General features: G+C 60.8%; 1 protein-coding gene across 6 annotated transcripts in view; it reads left to right on the forward strand.

Moving 5' to 3' along the window:
- The window catches only part of LOC129051245 (protein FAM182B-like), a 272,890-nt gene that overhangs the window by 59,624 nt on the left and 194,407 nt on the right, over positions 1-18,859 (forward strand). The window contains exon 1 of one of the 6 annotated variants that reach the window (XM_063718475.1): positions 371-565. The exons of the other annotated variants lie outside the window; for them this stretch is intronic. Within the exon in view, the coding sequence (XP_063574545.1) occupies positions 452-565 (114 nt within the window). The 5' untranslated portion in view covers positions 371-451. Of the gene's footprint in view, positions 1-370; positions 566-18,859 lie in introns of those variants that run through there. 6 annotated transcript variants of the gene reach the window in all.

The following is an 18,859-nucleotide window of genomic DNA, read 5'->3' on the forward strand; positions in this document are numbered from 1 at the left end:
GGCCAAAATCGGATCTGAACGGGAGTCCCCAGAACACAGCAGGCGTCCTGAAGCTCCCCTTCCCTCGTTGGAAGACGGCTCAAGGAGATCCTGAGGGCGGGACTGCTGGAGGTTTGGCCCTGGGACACGGAACCGGCTGCCCCCTGTCCCACGGCGTCCCAAGCTGCACCCCGTATCCACACGCCGCTGAGGCGGCAGGGGGAGTCTCGCTGCAGCCGCGCAGAGGGGGCATTATTTAAAGGGGACGCAGCCTGACTGCCAGGAGCGGAGCGCGAGTCGGTCCGGCCAATGCGCATGCGCGAGGCGCGAGCGGCTTCTGCCGTCACAGTGCTTCCCACGGTTGTCTTAGAAACCGGTACCTGAGGCTCGGCAAAGCAGGAGCCCTCCGTGGCAGTGCTTGGGTGGCGGGGCTCTGAGGCTCCGGCCTGACATCTCTACGGGGACGACGGGAATGTCTCCGGATGCCAGGAGTCGCAAAGGGCCGACCAGGATGAGGAAACCCCAGGCGGAGTCCGGGGGAAGCAGCACGGCATCCCAGCCTCAGGCCTGCCCAGACGCTGTTGGGGTGAGTCTCCCCAAAAGTCGTGCCGCCGTCATCTCGAGGACAGGTCGGCCTGCGTGCCCCTGGGCTGTTCTCTCACCCGAGGGTCGTTCTCGTCGAGAGCAGAACCCCGCAGCCTCAGGGGTTGCCTGGAGGGGTGTGTTTCAATGCCTCTGCTGTATGACTCCGTGTGTGTGTGTGTGTGTGTGTGTGTGTGCGCAAAGATGATTTCCCAGTGCGTCAGGGACACACTTCCTGCAGATCCGCGTCATGATTGTATCTCTCTCCAAGCGTCTTTCTGCTTCATTGGGCAGGTCTCATGACCCTGGATTTCTTGGCTTCCATACGTGTCTCAGACAGGGAAGCTTCCTTGTTCTCCAGGTTTCTCCTCATGGGTGGGTGGATTGCCTAGAATGAGCGCTAGGCGACCGTGACTGGCCTTGTCTTCTAGGATAGGTGGTGTCGCATTTCCTCTGCACTTCCTGTCTCATTCTTGAGGGACATCCTCTCCCCTGCTCCTGTGTGGACTGAGTCCCTTGATCTTGTGGCCGAAACGAATGTCAGGGAACCAGAGGGACTGGGCTGGGGCTGGGGCTGGGGCTGGGGCTGGGGCTGGGGCTGGGTGCAGGGGAAGTTGGGTCAGGGCTACCAGGGAGGAGGAGGGTTGCGGGTGGGGCGAATTCTGCAGAAACTTCTTTGCTCCTCTGATAGGCATTTGAAAACCTGGCTTGGGTCAGGCACAAGTCCCCCACCCACCGAATCACAGGTGTTCTTAGATTTCCCTTGGCTTTGACCGAAAGGTCACTTGTTCCCCCCTTCCACCGGCACATACCTGGACACCACGGTTTTTTTCGCCGTCTCCCGATAAGCCCCCGGTGACACACATTCACACCATGTGCTGTGGGATACGCCAGTGCCACGCGTGGTCACATGGTCTCCAGCTCGGATTCGCCCCTGTTCCTGCCCGCACGTGTCCTGTAAAGCGCGGTCAGCTTTCCGGGGCCCCAGGGCTTTCAGAAGCGGGGCAGGTCCCTGCTCTTTCGAAGGAGGAGGGAGGCAGAGGGCTGATGGATCAGTGAAGGTTCAGCTGACGCTGCGCCTTGAGACCTAGGGGATCATTCTGTGCTGCAGCGAGGCCCTGCCTGCCTCACCAGATGTGGTGAGCCCATCCTATCTCACTGGGAGGGGGCCAAAATCGGATCTGAACGGGAGTCCCCAGAACACAGCAGGCGTGCTGCATCGAGGCCCTGCCTGCCTCACCAGATGTGGTGAGCCCATCCTATCTCACTGGGAGGGGGCCAAAATCGGATCTGAACGGGAGTCCCCAGAACACAGCAGGCGTCCTGAAGCTCCCCTTCCCTCGTTGGAAGACGGCTCAAGGAGATCCTGAGGGCGGGACTGCTGGAGGTTTGACCCTGGGACACGGAACCGGCTGCCCCCTGTCCCACGGCGTCCCAAGCTGCACCCCGTATCCACACGCCGCTGAGGCTGCAGGGGGAGTCTCGCTGCAGCCGCGCAGAGGAGGCATTATTTAAAGGGGACGCAGCCTGACTGCCAGGAGCGGAGCGCGAGTCGGTCCGGCCAATGCGCATGCGCGAGGCGCGAGCGGCTTCTGCCGTCACAGTGCTTCCCACGGTTGTCTTAGAAACCGGTCCCTGAGGCTCGGCAAAGCAGGAGCCCTCCGTGGCAGTGCTTGGGTGGCGGGGCTCTGAGGCTCCGGCCTGACATGTCTACGGGGTCGACGGGAACGTCTCCGGATGCCAGGAGTCGCAAAGGGCCGACCAGGATGAGGAAACCCCAGGCGGAGTCCGGGGGAAGCAGCACGGCATCCCAGCCTCAGGCCTGCCCAGACGCTGTTGGGGTGAGTCTCCCCAAAAGTCGTGCCGCCGTCATCTCGAGGACAGGTCGGCCTGCGTGCCCCTGGGCTGTTCTCTCACCCGAGGGTCGTTCTCGTCGAGAGCAGAACCCCGCAGCCTCAGGGGTTGCCTGGAGGGGTGTGTTTCAATGCCTCTGCTGTATGACTGCGTGTGTGTGTGTGTGTGTGTGTGTGTGTGCGCAAAGATGATTTCCCAGTGCGTCAGGGACACACTTCCTGCAGATCCGTGGCATGATTGTATCTCTCTCCAAGCGTCTTTCTGCTTCATTGGGCAGGTCTCATGACCCTGGATTTCTTGGCTTCCATACGTGTCTCAGACAGGGAAGCTTCCTTGTTCTCCAGGTTTCTCCTCATGGGTGGGTGGATTGCCTAGAATGAGCGCTAGGCGACCGTGACTGGCCTTGTCTTCTAGGATAGGTGGTGTCGCATTTCCTCTGCACTTCCTGTCTCATTCTTGAGGGACATCCTCTCCCCTGCTCCTGTGTGGACTGAGTCCCTTGATCTTGTGGCCGAAACGAATGTCAGGGAACCAGAGGGACTGGGCTGGAGCTGGGGCTGGGGCTGGGGCTGGGGCTGGGGCTGGGTGCAGGGGAAGTTGGGTCAGGGCTACCAGGGAGGAGGAGGGTTGCGGGTGGGGCGAATTCTGCAGAAACTTCTTTGCTCCTCTGATAGGCGTTTGAAAACCTGGCTTGGGTCAGGCACAAGTCCCCCACCCACCGAATCACAGGTGTTCTTTGATTTCCCTTGGCTTTGACCGAAAGGTCACTTGTTCCCCCCTTCCACCGGCACATACCTGGACACCACGGTTTTTTTCGCCGTCTCCCGATAAGCCCCCGGTGACACACATTCACACCATGTGCTGTGGGATACGCCAGTGCCACGCGTGGTCACATGGTCTCCAGCTCGGATTCGCCCCTGTTCCTGCCCGCACGTGTCCTGTAAAGCGCGGTCAGCTTTCCGGGGCCCCAGGGCTTTCAGAAGCGGGGCAGGTCCCTGCTCTTTCGAAGGAGGAGGGAGGCAGAGGGCTGATGGATCAGTGAAGGTTCAGCTGACGCTGCGCCTTGAGACCTAGGGGATCATTCTGTGCTGCAGCGAGGCCCTGCCTGCCTCACCAGATGTGGTGAGCCCATCCTATCTCACTGGGAGGGGGCCAAAATCGGATCTGAACGGGAGTCCGCAGAACACAGCAGGCGTGCTGCATCGAGGCCCTGCCTGCCTCACCAGATGTGGTGAGCCCATCCTATCTCACTGGGAGGGGGCCAAAATCGGATCTGAACGGGAGTCCCCAGAACGCAGCAGGCGTCCTGAAGCTCCCCTTCCCTCGTTGGAAGACGGCTCAAGGAGATCCTGAGGGCGGGACTGCTGGAGGTTTGACCCTGGGACACGGAACCGGCTGCCCCCTGTCCCACGGCGTCCCAAGCTGCACCCCGTATCCACACGCCGCTGAGGCTGCAGGGGGAGTCTCGCTGCAGCCGCGCAGAGGGGGCATTATTTAAAGGGGACGCAGCCTGACTGCCAGGAGCGGAGCGCGAGTCGGTCCGGCCAATGCGCATGCGCGAGGCGCGAGCGGCTTCTGCCGTCACAGTGCTTCCCACGGTTGTCTTAGAAACCGGTCCCTGAGGCTCGGCAAAGCAGGAGCCCTCCGTGGCAGTGCTTGGGTGGCGGGGCTCTGAGGCTCCGGCCTGACATCTCTACGGGGACGACGGGAACGTCTCCGGATGCCAGGAGTCGCAAAGGGCCGACCAGGATGAGGAAACCCCAGGCGGAGTCCGGGGGATGCAGCACGGCATCCCAGCCTCAGGCCTGCCCAGACGCTGTTGGGGTGAGTCTCCCCAAAAGTCGTGCCGCCGTCATCTCGAGGACAGGTCGGCCTGTGTGCCCCTGGGCTGTTCTCTCACCCGAGGGTCGTTCTCGTCGAGAGCAGAACCCCGCAGCCTCAGGGGTTGCCTGGAGGGGTGTGTTTCAATGCCTCTGCTGTATGACTCCGTGTGTGTGTGTGTGTGTGTGTGTGTCTCCCATTCTCTCTTCTCTCTCTGTCTCTCAGTCTCTGTGTCTTTCTTTCCCTCTCTCTGTCGGTTAGTGTGTGTGTGCCTTTGTGCAAAGATGACTTCCCAGTGTGTCAGGGACACACTTCCTGCAGATATGCGTCATGATTGTATCTCTCTCCAAGCGTCTTTCTGCTTCATTGGGCAGGTCTCATGACCCTGGATTTCTTGGCTTCCATACGTGTCTCAGACAGGGAAGCTTCCTTGTTCTCCAGGTTTCTCCTCATGGGTGGCTGGATTGCCTAGAATGAGCGCTAGGCGACCGTGACTGGCCTTGTCTTCTAGGATAGGTGGTGTCGCATTTCCTCTGCACTTCCTGTCTCATTCTTGAGGGACGTCCTCTCCCCTGCTCCAGTGTGGACTGACTCCCTTGATCTTGTGGCCGAAACGAATGTCAGGGAACCAGAGGGACTGGACTGGGGCTGGGGCTGGGGCTGGGGCTGGTGTTGGGGCTGGGGCTTCGGCTGGGGCTGGGTGCAGGGGAAGTTGCGTCAGGGCTACCAGGGAGGAGGAGGGTTGCGGGTGGGGCGAATTCTGCAGAAACTTCTTTGCTCCTCTGATAGGCATTTGAAAACCTGGCTTGGGTCAGGCACAGCTCCCCCACCCACCGAATCCCAGGTGTTCTTTGATTTCCCTTGGCATTGACCGAAAGGTCACTTGTTCCCCCCTTCCACTGGCACATACCTGGACACCACCGTTTGTTTCGCCATCTCCCGATATGCCCCCGGTGACACACATTCACACCATGTGCTGTGGGATACGCCAGTGCCACGCGTGGTCACATGGTCTCCAGCTCGGATTCGCCCCTGTTCCTGCCCGCACGTCTCCTGTAAAGCGCGATCGGCTTTCCGGGGCCCCAGGGCTTTTACAGGCGTGGGAGGCCCCTGCTCTTTCGAAGGAGGAGGGAGGCAGAGGGCTGATGGATCAGTGAAGGTTCAGCTGACGCTGCGCCTTCAGACCTATGGGATCATTCTGTGCTGCATCGAGGCCCTGCCTGCCTCACCAGATGTGGTGAGCCCATCCTATCTCACTAGGAGGGGGCCAAAATCGAATCTGAACGGGAGTCCCCAGAACACAGCAGGCGTCCTGAAGCTCCCCTTCCCTCGTTGGAAGACAGCTCAAGGAGATCCTGAGGGCGGGACTGCTGGGGGTTTGGCCCTGGGACAGGGAACCGGCGGCCCCCTGTCCCACGGCATCCCAAGCTGCACCCCGTATCCACACGCCGCTGAGGCTACAGGGGGAGTCTCGCTGCAGCCGCGCAGAGGGGGCATTATTTAAAGGGGACGCAGCCTGACTGCCAGGAGCGGAGCGCGATTCGGTCCCGCCAATGCGCATGCGCGAGGCGCGAGCGGCTTCTGCCATCACAGTGCTTCCCACGGTTGTCTTAGAAACCGGTCCCTGAGGCTCGGCAAAGCAGGAGCGCTCCGTGGCAGTGCTTGGGTGGCGGGGCTCTGAGGCTCCGGCCTGACATGTCTACGGGGTCGACGGGAACGTCTCCGGATGCCAGGAGTCGCAAAGGGCCGACCAGGATGAGGAAACCCCAGGCGGAGTCCGGGGGAAGCAGCACGGCATCCCAGCCTCAGGCCTGCCCAGACGCTGTTGGGGTGAGTCTCCCCAAAAGTCGTGCCGCCGTCATCTCGAGGACAGGTCGGCCTGCGTGCCCCTGGGCTGTTCTCTCACCCGAGGGTCGTTCTCGTCGAGAGCAGAACCCCGCAGCCTCAGGGGTTGCCTGGAGGGGTGTGTTTCAATGCCTCTGCTGTATGACTCCGTGTGTGTGTGTGTGTGTGTGTGTGTGTGCGCAAAGATGATTTCCCAGTGCGTCAGGGACACACTTCCTGCAGATCCGTGTCATGATTGTATCTCTCTCCAAGCGTCTTTCTGCTTCATTGGGCAGGTCTCATGACCCTGGATTTCTTGGCTTCCATACGTGTCTCAGACAGGGAAGCTTCCTTGTTCTCCAGGTTTCTCCTCATGGGTGGGTGGATTGCCTAGAATGAGCGCTAGGCGACCGTGACTGGCCTTGTCTTCTAGGATAGGTGGTGTCGCATTTCCTCTGCACTTCCTGTCTCATTCTTGAGGGACATCCTCTCCCCTGCTCCTGTGTGGACTGAGTCCCTTGATCTTGTGGCCGAAACGAATGTCAGGGAACCAGAGGGACTGGGCTGGAGCTGGGGCTGGGGCTGGGGCTGGGGCTGGGGCTGGGTGCAGGGGAAGTTGGGTCAGGGCTACCAGGGAGGAGGAGGGTTGCGGGTGGGGCGAATTCTGCAGAAACTTCTTTGCTCCTCTGATAGGCATTTGAAAACCTGGCTTGGGTCAGGCACAAGTCCCCCACCCACCGAATCACAGGTGTTCTTTGATTTCCCTTGGCTTTGACCGAAAGGTCACTTGTTCCCCCCTTCCACCGGCACATACCTGGACACCACGGTTTTTTTCGCCGTCTCCCGATAAGCCCCCGGTGACACACATTCACACCATGTGCTGTGGGATACGCCAGTGCCACGCGTGGTCACATGGTCTCCAGCTCGGATTCGCCCCTGTTCCTGCCCGCACGTGTCCTGTAAAGCGCGGTCAGCTTTCCGGGGCCCCAGGGCTTTCAGAAGCGGGGCAGGTCCCTGCTCTTTCGAAGGAGGAGGGAGGCAGAGGGCTGATGGATCAGTGAAGGTTCAGCTGACGCTGCGCCTTGAGACCTAGGGGATCATTCTGTGCTGCAGCGAGGCCCTGCCTGCCTCACCAGATGTGGTGAGCCCATCCTATCTCACTGGGAGGGGGCCAAAATCGGATCTGAACGGGAGTCCCCAGAACACAGCAGGCGTGCTGCATCGAGGCCCTGCCTGCCTCACCAGATGTGGTGAGCCCATCCTATCTCACTGGGAGGGGGCCAAAATCGGATCTGAACGGGAGTCCCCAGAACGCAGCAGGCGTCCTGAAGCTCCCCTTCCCTCGTTGGAAGACGGCTCAAGGAGATCCTGAGGGCGGGACTGCTGGAGGTTTGACCCTGGGACACGGAACCGGCTGCCCCCTGTCCCACGGCGTCCCAAGCTGCACCCCGTATCCACACGCCGCTGAGGCTGCAGGGGGAGTCTCGCTGCAGCCGCGCAGAGGGGGCAGTATTTAAAGGGGACGCAGCCTGACTGCCAGGAGCGGAGCGCGAGTCGGTCCGGCCAATGCGCATGCGCGAGGCGCGAGCGGCTTCTGCCGTCACAGTGCTTCCCACGGTTGTCTTAGAAACCGGTCCCTGAGGCTCGGCAAAGCAGGAGCCCTCCGTGGCAGTGCTTGGGTGGCGGGGCTCTGAGGCTCCGGCCTGACATCTCTACGGGGACGACGGGAACGTCTCCGGATGCCAGGAGTCGCAAAGGGCCGACCAGGATGAGGAAACCCCAGGCGGAGTCCGGGGGATGCAGCACGGCATCCCAGCCTCAGGCCTGCCCAGACGCTGTTGGGGTGAGTCTCCCCAAAAGTCGTGCCGCCGTCATCTCGAGGACAGGTCGGCCTGTGTGCCCCTGGGCTGTTCTCTCACCCGAGGGTCGTTCTCGTCGAGAGCAGAACCCCGCAGCCTCAGGGGTTGCCTGGAGGGGTGTGTTTCAATGCCTCTGCTGTATGACTCCGTGTGTGTGTGTGTGTGTGTGTGTCTCCCATTCTCTCTTCTCTCTCTGTCTCTCAGTCTCTGTGTCTTTCTTTCCCTCTCTCTGTCGGTTAGTGTGTGTGTGCCTTTGTGCAAAGATGACTTCCCAGTGTGTCAGGGACACACTTCCTGCAGATATGCGTCATGATTGTATCTCTCTCCAAGCGTCTTTCTGCTTCATTGGGCAGGTCTCATGACCCTGGATTTCTTGGCTTCCATACGTGTCTCAGACAGGGAAGCTTCCTTGTTCTCCAGGTTTCTCCTCATGGGTGGCTGGATTGCCTAGAATGAGCGCTAGGCGACCGTGACTGGCCTTGTCTTCTAGGATAGGTGGTGTCGCATTTCCTCTGCACTTCCTGTCTCATTCTTGAGGGACGTCCTCTCCCCTGCTCCAGTGTGGACTGACTCCCTTGATCTTGTGGCCGAAACGAATGTCAGGGAACCAGAGGGACTGGACTGGGGCTGGGGCTGGGGCTGGGGCTGGTGTTGGGGCTGGGGCTTCGGCTGGGGCTGGGTGCAGGGGAAGTTGCGTCAGGGCTACCAGGGAGGAGGAGGGTTGCGGGTGGGGCGAATTCTGCAGAAACTTCTTTGCTCCTCTGATAGGCATTTGAAAACCTGGCTTGGGTCAGGCACAGCTCCCCCACCCACCGAATCCCAGGTGTTCTTTGATTTCCCTTGGCATTGACCGAAAGGTCACTTGTTCCCCCCTTCCACTGGCACATACCTGGACACCACCGTTTGTTTCGCCATCTCCCGATATGCCCCCGGTGACACACATTCACACCATGTGCTGTGGGATACGCCAGTGCCACGCGTGGTCACATGGTCTCCAGCTCGGATTCGCCCCTGTTCCTGCCCGCACGTCTCCTGTAAAGCGCGATCGGCTTTCCGGGGCCCCAGGGCTTTTACAGGCGTGGGAGGCCCCTGCTCTTTCGAAGGAGGAGGGAGGCAGAGGGCTGATGGATCAGTGAAGGTTCAGCTGACGCTGCGCCTTCAGACCTATGGGATCATTCTGTGCTGCATCGAGGCCCTGCCTGCCTCACCAGATGTGGTGAGCCCATCCTATCTCACTAGGAGGGGGCCAAAATCGAATCTGAACGGGAGTCCCCAGAACACAGCAGGCGTCCTGAAGCTCCCCTTCCCTCGTTGGAAGACAGCTCAAGGAGATCCTGAGGGCGGGACTGCTGGGGGTTTGGCCCTGGGACAGGGAACCGGCGGCCGCCTGTCCCACGGCATCCCAAGCTGCACCCCGTATCCACACGCCGCTGAGGCTACAGGGGGAGTCTCGCTGCAGCCGCGCAGAGGGGGCATTATTTAAAGGGGACGCAGCCTGACTGCCAGGAGCGGAGCGCGATTCGGTCCCGCCAATGCGCATGCGCGAGGCGCGAGCGGCTTCTGCCATCACAGTGCTTCCCACGGTTGTCTTAGAAACCGGTCCCTGAGGCTCGGCAAAGCAGGAGCGCTCCGTGGCAGTGCTTGGGTGGCGGGGCTCTGAGGCTCCGGCCTGACATGTCTACGGGGTCGACGGGAACGTCTCCGGATGCCAGGAGTCGCAAAGGGCCGACCAGGATGAGGAAACCCCAGGCGGAGTCCGGGGGAAGCAGCACGGAATCCCAGCCTCAGGCCTGCCCAGACGCTGTTGGGGTGAGTCTCCCCAAAAGTCGTGCCGCCGTCATCTCGAGGACAGGTCGGCCTGCGTGCCCCTGGGCTGTTCTCTCACCCGAGGGTCGTTCTCGTCGAGAGCAGAACCCCGCAGCCTCAGGGGTTGCCTGGAGGGGTGTGTTTCAATGCCTCTGCTGTATGACTCCGTGTGTGTGTGTGTGTGTGTGTGTGTGTGTGTGCGCAAAGATGATTTCCCAGTGCGTCAGGGACACACTTCCTGCAGATCCGTGTCATGATTGTATCTCTCTCCAAGCGTCTTTCTGCTTCATTGGGCAGGTCTCATGACCCTGGATTTCTTGGCTTCCATACGTGTCTCAGACAGGGAAGCTTCCTTGTTCTCCAGGTTTCTCCTCATGGGTGGGTGGATTGCCTAGAATGAGCGCTAGGCGACCGTGTCTGGCCTTGTCTTCTAGGATAGGTGGTGTCGCATTTCCTCTGCATTTCCTGTCTCATTCTTGAGGGACATCCTCTCCCCTACTCCTGTGTGGACTGAGTCCCTTGATCTTGTGGCCGAAACGAATGTCAGGGAACCAGAGGGACTGGGCTGGGGCTGGGGCTGGGGCTGGGTGCAGGGGAAGTTGGGTCAGGGCTACCAGGGAGGAGGAGGGTTGCGGGTGGGGCGAATTCTGCAGAAACTTCTTTGCTCCTCTGATAGGCATTTGAAAACCTGGCTTGGGTCAGGCACAAGTCCCCCACCCACCGAATCACAGGTGTTCTTTGATTTCCCTTGGCTTTGACCGAAAGGTCACTTGTTCCCCCCTTCCACCGGCACATACCTGGACACCACCGTTTTTTTCGCCGTCTCCCGATATGCCCCCGGTGACACACATTCACACCATGTACTGTGGGATACGCCAGTGCCACGCGTGGTCACATGGTCTCCAGCTCGGATTCGCCCCTGTTCCTGCCCGCACGTGTCCTGTAAAGCGCGGTCAGCTTTCCGGGGCCCCAGGGCTTTCAGAAGCGGGGCAGGTCCCTGCTCTTTCGAAGGAGGAGGGAGGCAGAGGGCTGATGGATCAGTGAAGGTTCAGCTGACGCTGCGCCTTGAGACCTAGGGGATCATTCTGTGCTGCAGCGAGGCCCTGCCTGCCTCACCAGATGTGGTGAGCCCATCCTATCTCACTGGGAGGGGGCCAAAATCGGATCTGAACGGGAGTCCCCAGAACACAGCAGGCGTCCTGAAGCTCCCCTTCCCTCGTTGGAAGAAGGCTCAAGGAGATCCTGAGGGCGGGACTGCTGGAGGTTTGGCCCTGGGACACGGAACCGGCTGCCCCCTGTCCCATGGCGTCCCAAGCTGCACCCCGTATCCACACGCCGCTGAGGCGGCAAGGGGAGTCTCGCTGCAGCCGCGCAGAGGGGGCATTATTTAAAGGGGACGCAGCCTGACTGCCAGGAGCGGAGCGCGAGTCGGTCCGGCCAATGCGCATGCGCGAGGCGAGAGCGGCTTCTGCCGTCACAGTGCTTCCCACGGTTGTCTTAGAAACCGGTACCTGAGGCTCGGCAAAGCAGGAGCCCTCCGTGGCAGTGCTTGGGTGGCGGGGCTCTGAGGCTCCGGCCTGACATCTCTACGGGGACGACCGGAATGTCTCCGGATGCCAGGAGTCGCAAAGGGCCGACCAGGATGAGGAAACCCCAGGCGGAGTCCGGGGGAAGCAGCACGGCATCCCAGCCTCAGGCCTGCCCAGACGCTGTTGGGGTGAGTCTCCCCAAAAGTCGTGCCGCCGTCATCTCGAGGACAGGTCGGCCTGCGTGCCCCTGGGCTGTTCTCTCACCCGAGGGTCGTTCTCGTCGAGAGCAGAACCCCGCAGCCTCAGGGGTTGCCTGGAGGGGTGTGTTTCAATGCCTCTGCTGTATGACTCCGTGTGTGTGTGTGTGTGTGTGTGTGTGTGTGCGCAAAGATGATTTCCCAGTGCGTCAGGGACACACTTCCTGCAGATCCGTGTCATGATTGTATCTCTCTCCAAGCGTCTTTCTGCTTCATTGGGCAGGTCTCATGACCCTGGATTTCTTGGCTTCCATACGTGTCTCAGACAGGGAAGCTTCCTTGTTCTCCAGGTTTCTCCTCATGGGTGGGTGGATTGCCTAGAATGAGCGCTAGGCGACCGTGACTGGCCTTGTCTTCTAGGATAGGTGGTGTCGCATTTCCTCTGCATTTCCTGTCTCATTCTTGAGGGACATCCTCTCCCCTGCTCCTGTGTGGACTGAGTCCCTTGATCTTGTGGCCGAAACGAATGTCAGGGAACCAGAGGGACTGGGCTGGGGCTGGGGCTGGGGTGGGTGCAGGGGAAGTTGGGTCAGGGCTACCAGGGAGGAGGAGGGTTGCGTGTGGGGCAAATTCTGCAGAAACTTCTTTGCTCCTCTGATAGGCATTTGAAAACCTGGCTTGGGTCAGGCACAAGTCCCCCACCCACCGAATCACAGGTGTTCTTTGATTTCCCTTTTCTTTGACCGAAAGGTCACTTGTTCCCCCCTTCCACCGGCACATACCTGGACACCACCGTTTTTTTCGCCGTCTCCCGATATGCCCCCGGTGACACACATTCACACCATGTACTGTGGGATACGCCAGTGCCACGCGTGGTCACATGGTCTCCAGCTCGGATTCGCCCCTGTTCCTGCCCGCACGTGTCCTGTAAAGCGCGGTCAGCTTTCCGGGGCCCCAGGGCTTTCAGAAGCGGGGCAGGTCCCTGCTCTTTCGAAGGAGGAGGGAGGCAGAGGGCTGATGGATCAGTGAAGGTTCAGCTGACGCTGCGCCTTGAGACCTAGGGGATCATTCTGTGCTGCAGCGAGGCCCTGCCTGCCTCACCAGATGTGGTGAGCCCATCCTATCTCACTGGGAGGGGGCCAAAATCGGATCTGAACGGGAGTCCCCAGAACACAGCAGGCGTCCTGAAGCTCCCCTTCCCTCGTTGGAAGACGGCTCAAGGAGATCCTGAGGGCGGGACTGCTGGAGGTTTGGCCCTGGGACACGGAACCGGCTGCCCCCTGTCCCACGGCGTCCCAAGCTGCACCCCGTATCCACACGCCGCTGAGGCGGCAGGGGGAGTCTCGCTGCAGCCGCGCAGAGGGGGCATTATTTAAAGGGGACGCAGCCTGACTGCCAGGAGCGGAGCGCGAGTCGGTCCGGCCAATGCGCATGCGCGAGGCGCGAGCGGCTTCTGCCGTCACAGTGCTTCCCACGGTTGTCTTAGAAACCGGTACCTGAGGCTCGGCAAAGCAGGAGCCCTCCGTGGCAGTGCTTGGGTGGCGGGGCTCTGAGGCTCCGGCCTGACATCTCTACGGGGACGACGGGAATGTCTCCGGATGCCAGGAGTCGCAAAGGGCCGACCAGGATGAGGAAACCCCAGGCGGAGTCCGGGGGAAGCAGCACGGCATCCCAGCCTCAGGACTGCCCAGACGCTGTTGGGGTGAGTCTCCCCAAAAGTCGTGCCGCCGTCATCTCGAGGACAGGTCGGCCTGCGTGCCCCTGGGCTGTTCTCTCACCCGAAGGTCGTTCTCGTCGAGAGCAGAACCCCGCAGCCTCAGGGGTTGCCTGGAGGGGTGTGTTTCAATGCCTCTGCTGTATGACTCCGTGTGTGTGTGTGTGTGTGTGTGTGTGTGCGCAAAGATGATTTCCCAGTGCGTCAGGGACACACTTCCTGCAGATCCGCGTCATGATTGTATCTCTCTCCAAGCGTCTTTCTGCTTCATTGGGCAGGTCTCATGACCCTGGATTTCTTGGCTTCCATACGTGTCTCAGACAGGGAAGCTTCCTTGTTCTCCAGGTTTCTCCTCATGGGTGGGTGGATTGCCTAGAATGAGCGCTAGGCGACCGTGACTGGCCTTGTCTTCTAGGATAGGTGGTGTCGCATTTCCTCTGCACTTCCTGTCTCATTCTTGAGGGACATCCTCTCCCCTGCTCCTGTGTGGACTGAGTCCCTTGATCTTGTGGCCGAAACGAATGTCAGGGAACCAGAGGGACTGGGCTGGGGCTGGGGCTGGGGCTGGGGCTGGGGCTGGGGCTGGGTGCAGGGGAAGTTGGGTCAGGGCTACCAGGGAGGAGGAGGGTTGCGGGTGGGGCGAATTCTGCAGAAACTTCTTTGCTCCTCTGATAGGCATTTGAAAACCTGGCTTGGGTCAGGCACAAGTCCCCCACCCACCGAATCACAGGTGTTCTTAGATTTCCCTTGGCTTTGACCGAAAGGTCACTTGTTCCCCCCTTCCACCGGCACATACCTGGACACCACGGTTTTTTTCGCCGTCTCCCGATAAGCCCCCGGTGACACACATTCACACCATGTGCTGTGGGATACGCCAGTGCCACGCGTGGTCACATGGTCTCCAGCTCGGATTCGCCCCTGTTCCTGCCCGCACGTGTCCTGTAAAGCGCGGTCAGCTTTCCGGGGCCCCAGGGCTTTCAGAAGCGGGGCAGGTCCCTGCTCTTTCGAAGGAGGAGGGAGGCAGAGGGCTGATGGATCAGTGAAGGTTCAGCTGACGCTGCGCCTTGAGACCTAGGGGATCATTCTGTGCTGCAGCGAGGCCCTGCCTGCCTCACCAGATGTGGTGAGCCCATCCTATCTCACTGGGAGGGGGCCAAAATCGGATCTGAACGGGAGTCCCCAGAACACAGCAGGCGTGCTGCATCGAGGCCCTGCCTGCCTCACCAGATGTGGTGAGCCCATCCTATCTCACTGGGAGGGGGCCAAAATCGGATCTGAACGGGAGTCCCCAGAACACAGCAGGCGTCCTGAAGCTCCCCTTCCCTCGTTGGAAGACGGCTCAAGGAGATCCTGAGGGCGGGACTGCTGGAGGTTTGACCCTGGGACACGGAACCGGCTGCCCCCTGTCCCACGGCGTCCCAAGCTGCACCCCGTATCCACACGCCGCTGAGGCTGCAGGGGGAGTCTCGCTGCAGCCGCGCAGAGGAGGCATTATTTAAAGGGGACGCAGCCTGACTGCCAGGAGCGGAGCGCGAGTCGGTCCGGCCAATGCGCATGCGCGAGGCGCGAGCGGCTTCTGCCGTCACAGTGCTTCCCACGGTTGTCTTAGAAACCGGTCCCTGAGGCTCGGCAAAGCAGGAGCCCTCCGTGGCAGTGCTTGGGTGGCGGGGCTCTGAGGCTCCGGCCTGACATCTCTACGGGGACGACGGGAACGTCTCCGGATGCCAGGAGTCGCAAAGGGCCGACCAGGATGAGGAAACCCCAGGCGGAGTCCGGGGGATGCAGCACGGCATCCCAGCCTCAGGCCTGCCCAGACGCTGTTGGGGTGAGTCTCCCCAAAAGTCGTGCCGCCGTCATCTCGAGGACAGGTCGGCCTGTGTGCCCCTGGGCTGTTCTCTCACCCGAGGGTCGTTCTCGTCGAGAGCAGAACCCCGCAGCCTCAGGGGTTGCCTGGAGGGGTGTGTTTCAATGCCTCTGCTGTATGACTCCGTGTGTGTGTGTGTGTGTGTGTGTCTCCCATTCTCTCTTCTCTCTCTGTCTCTCAGTCTCTGTGTCTTTCTTTCCCTCTCTCTGTCGGTTAGTGTGTGTGTGCCTTTGTGCAAAGATGACTTCCCAGTGTGTCAGGGACACACTTCCTGCAGATATGCGTCATGATTGTATCTCTCTCCAAGCGTCTTTCTGCTTCATTGGGCAGGTCTCATGACCCTGGATTTCTTGGCTTCCATACGTGTCTCAGACAGGGAAGCTTCCTTGTTCTCCAGGTTTCTCCTCATGGGTGGCTGGATTGCCTAGAATGAGCGCTAGGCGACCGTGACTGGCCTTGTCTTCTAGGATAGGTGGTGTCGCATTTCCTCTGCACTTCCTGTCTCATTCTTGAGGGACGTCCTCTCCCCTGCTCCAGTGTGGACTGACTCCCTTGATCTTGTGGCCGAAACGAATGTCAGGGAACCAGAGGGACTGGGCTGGGGCTGGGGCTGGGGCTGGGGCTGGGGTTGGGGCTGGGGCTTCGGCTGAGGCTGGGTGCAGGGGAAGTTGCGTCAGGGCTACCAGGGAGGAGGAGGGTTGCGGGTGGGGCGAATTCTGCAGAAACTTCTTTGCTCCTCTGATAGGCATTTGAAAACCTGGCTTGGGTCAGGCACAGCTCCCCCACCCACCGAATCCCAGGTGTTCTTTGATTTCCCTTGGCATTGACCGAAAGGTCACTTGTTCCCCCCTTCCACTGGCACATACCTGGAAACCACCGTTTGTTTCGCCATCTCCCGATATGCCCCCGGTGACACACATTCACACCATGTGCTGTGGGATACGCCAGTGCCACGCGTGGTCACATGGTCTCCAGCTCGGATTCGCCCCTGTTCCTGCCCGCACGTCTCCTGTAAAGCGCGATCGGCTTTCCGGGGCCCCAGGGCTTTTAGAGGCGTGGGAGGCCCCTGCTCTTTCGAAGGAGGAGGGAGGCAGAGGGCTGATGGATCAGTGAAGGTTCAGCTGACGCTGCGCCTTCAGACCTATGGGATCATTCTGTGCTGCATCGAGGCCCTGCCTGCCTCACCAGATGTGGTGAGCCCATCCTATCTCACTAGGAGGGGGCCAAAATCGAATCTGAACGGGAGTCCCCAGAACACAGCAGGCGTCCTGAAGCTCCCCTTCCCTCGTTGGAAGACAGCTCAAGGAGATCCTGAGGGCGGGACTGCTGGGGGTTTGGCCCTGGGACAGGGAACCGGCGGCCCCCTGTCCCACGGCATCCCAAGCTGCACCCCGTATCCACACGCCGCTGAGGCTACAGGGGGAGTCTCGCTGCAGCCGCGCAGAGGGGGCATTATTTAAAGGGGACGCAGCCTGACTGCCAGGAGCGGAGCGCGATTCGGTCCCGCCAATGCGCATGCGCGAGGCGCGAGCGGCTTCTGCCATCACAGTGCTTCCCACGGTTGTCTTAGAAACCGGTCCCTGAGGCTCGGCAAAGCAGGAGCGCTCCGTGGCAGTGCTTGGGTGGCGGGGCTCTGAGGCTCCGGCCTGACATGTCTACGGGGTCGACGGGAACGTCTCCGGATGCCAGGAGTCGCAAAGGGCCGACCAGGATGAGGAAACCCCAGGCGGAGTCCGGGGGAAGCAGCACGGCATCCCAGCCTCAGGCCTGCCCAGACGCTGTTGGGGTGAGTCTCCCCAAAAGTCGTGCCGCCGTCATCTCGAGGACAGGTCGGCCTGCGTGCCCCTGGGCTGTTCTCTCACCCGAGGGTCGTTCTCGTCGAGAGCAGAACCCCGCAGCCTCAGGGGTTGCCTGGAGGGGTGTGTTTCAATGCCTCTGCTGTATGACTCCGTGTGTGTGTGTGTGTGTGTGTGTGTGTGCGCAAAGATGATTTCCCAGTGCGTCAGGGACACACTTCCTGCAGATCCGTGTCATGATTGTATCTCTCTCCAAGCGTCTTTCTGCTTCATTGGGCAGGTCTCATGACCCTGGATTTCTTGGCTTCCATACGTGTCTCAGACAGGGAAGCTTCCTTGTTCTCCAGGTTTCTCCTCATGGGTGGGTGGATTGCCTAGAATGAGCGCTAGGCGACCGTGACTGGCCTTGTCTTCTAGGATAGGTGGTGTCGCATTTCCTCTGCACTTCCTGTCTCATTCTTGAGGGACATCCTCTCCCCTGCTCCTGTGTGGACTGAGTCCCTTGATCTTGTGGCCGAAACGAATGTCAGGGAACCAGAGGGACTGGGCTGGAGCTGGGGCTGGGGCTGGGGCTGGGGCTGGGGCTGGGTGCAGGGGAAGTTGGGTCAGGGCTACCAGGGAGGAGGAGGGTTGCGGGTGGGGCGAATTCTGCAGAAACTTCTTTGCTCCTCTGATAGGCGTTTGAAAACCTGGCTTGGGTCAGGCACAAGTCCCCCACCCACCGAATCACAGGTGTTCTTTGATTTCCCTTGGCTTTGACCGAAAGGTCACTTGTTCCCCCCTTCCACCGGCACATACCTGGACACCACGGTTTTTTTCGCCGTCTCCCGATAAGCCCCCGGTGACACACATTCACACCATGTGCTGTGGGATACGCCAGTGCCACGCGTGGTCACATGGTCTCCAGCTCGGATTCGCCCCTGTTCCTGCCCGCACGTGTCCTGTAAAGCGCGGTCAGCTTTCCGGGGCCCCAGGGCTTTCAGAAGCGGGGCAGGTCCCTGCTCTTTCGAAGGAGGAGGGAGGCAGAGGGCTGATGGATCAGTGAAGGTTCAGCTGACGCTGCGCCTTGAGACCTAGGGGATCATTCTGTGCTGCAGCGAGGCCCTGCCTGCCTCACCAGATGTGGTGAGCCCATCCTATCTCACTGGGAGGGGGCCAAAATCGGATCTGAACGGGAGTCCGCAGAACACAGCAGGCGTGCTGCATCGAGGCCCTGCCTGCCTCACCAGATGTGGTGAGCCCATCCTATCTCACTGGGAGGGGGCCAAAATCGGATCTGAACGGGAGTCCCCAGAACGCAGCAGGCGTCCTGAAGCTCCCCTTCCCTCGTTGGAAGACGGCTCAAGGAGATCCTGAGGGCGGGACTGCTGGAGGTTTGACCCTGGGACACGGAACCGGCTGCCCCCTGTCCCACGGCGTCCCAAGCTGCACCCCGTATCCACACGCCGCTGAGGCTGCAGGGGGAGTCTCGCTGCAGCCGCGCAGAGGGGGCATTATTTAAAGGGGACGCAGCCTGACTGCCAGGAGCGGAGCGCGAGTCGGTCCGGCCAATGCGCATGCGCGAGGCGCGAGCGGCTTCTGCCGTCACAGTGCTTCCCACGGTTGTCTTAGAAACCGGTCCCTGAGGCTCGGCAAAGCAGGAGCCCTCCGTGGCAGTGCTTGGGTGGCGGGGCTCTGAGGCTCCGGCCTGACATCTCTACGGGGACGACGGGAACGTCTCCGGATGCCAGGAGTCGCAAAGGGCCGACCAGGATGAGGAAACCCCAGGCGGAGTCCGGGGGATGCAGCACGGCATCCCAGCCTCAGGCCTGCCCAGACGCTGTTGGGGTGAGTCTCCCCAAAAGTCGTGCCGCCGTCATCTCGAGGACAGGTCGGCCTGTGTGCCCCTGGGCTGTTCTCTCACCCGAGGGTCGTTCTCGTCGAGAGCAGAACCCCGCAGCCTCAGGGGTTGCCTGGAGGGGTGTGTTTCAATGCCTCTGCTGTATGACTCCGTGTGTGTGTGTGTGTGTGTGTGTCTCCCATTCTCTCTTCTCT

The sequence above is a fragment of the Pongo abelii genome, chromosome 19 (assembly GCF_028885655.2).
Source record: "Pongo abelii isolate AG06213 chromosome 19, NHGRI_mPonAbe1-v2.0_pri, whole genome shotgun sequence".
Lineage (NCBI taxonomy): Eukaryota > Metazoa > Chordata > Mammalia > Primates > Hominidae > Pongo > Pongo abelii.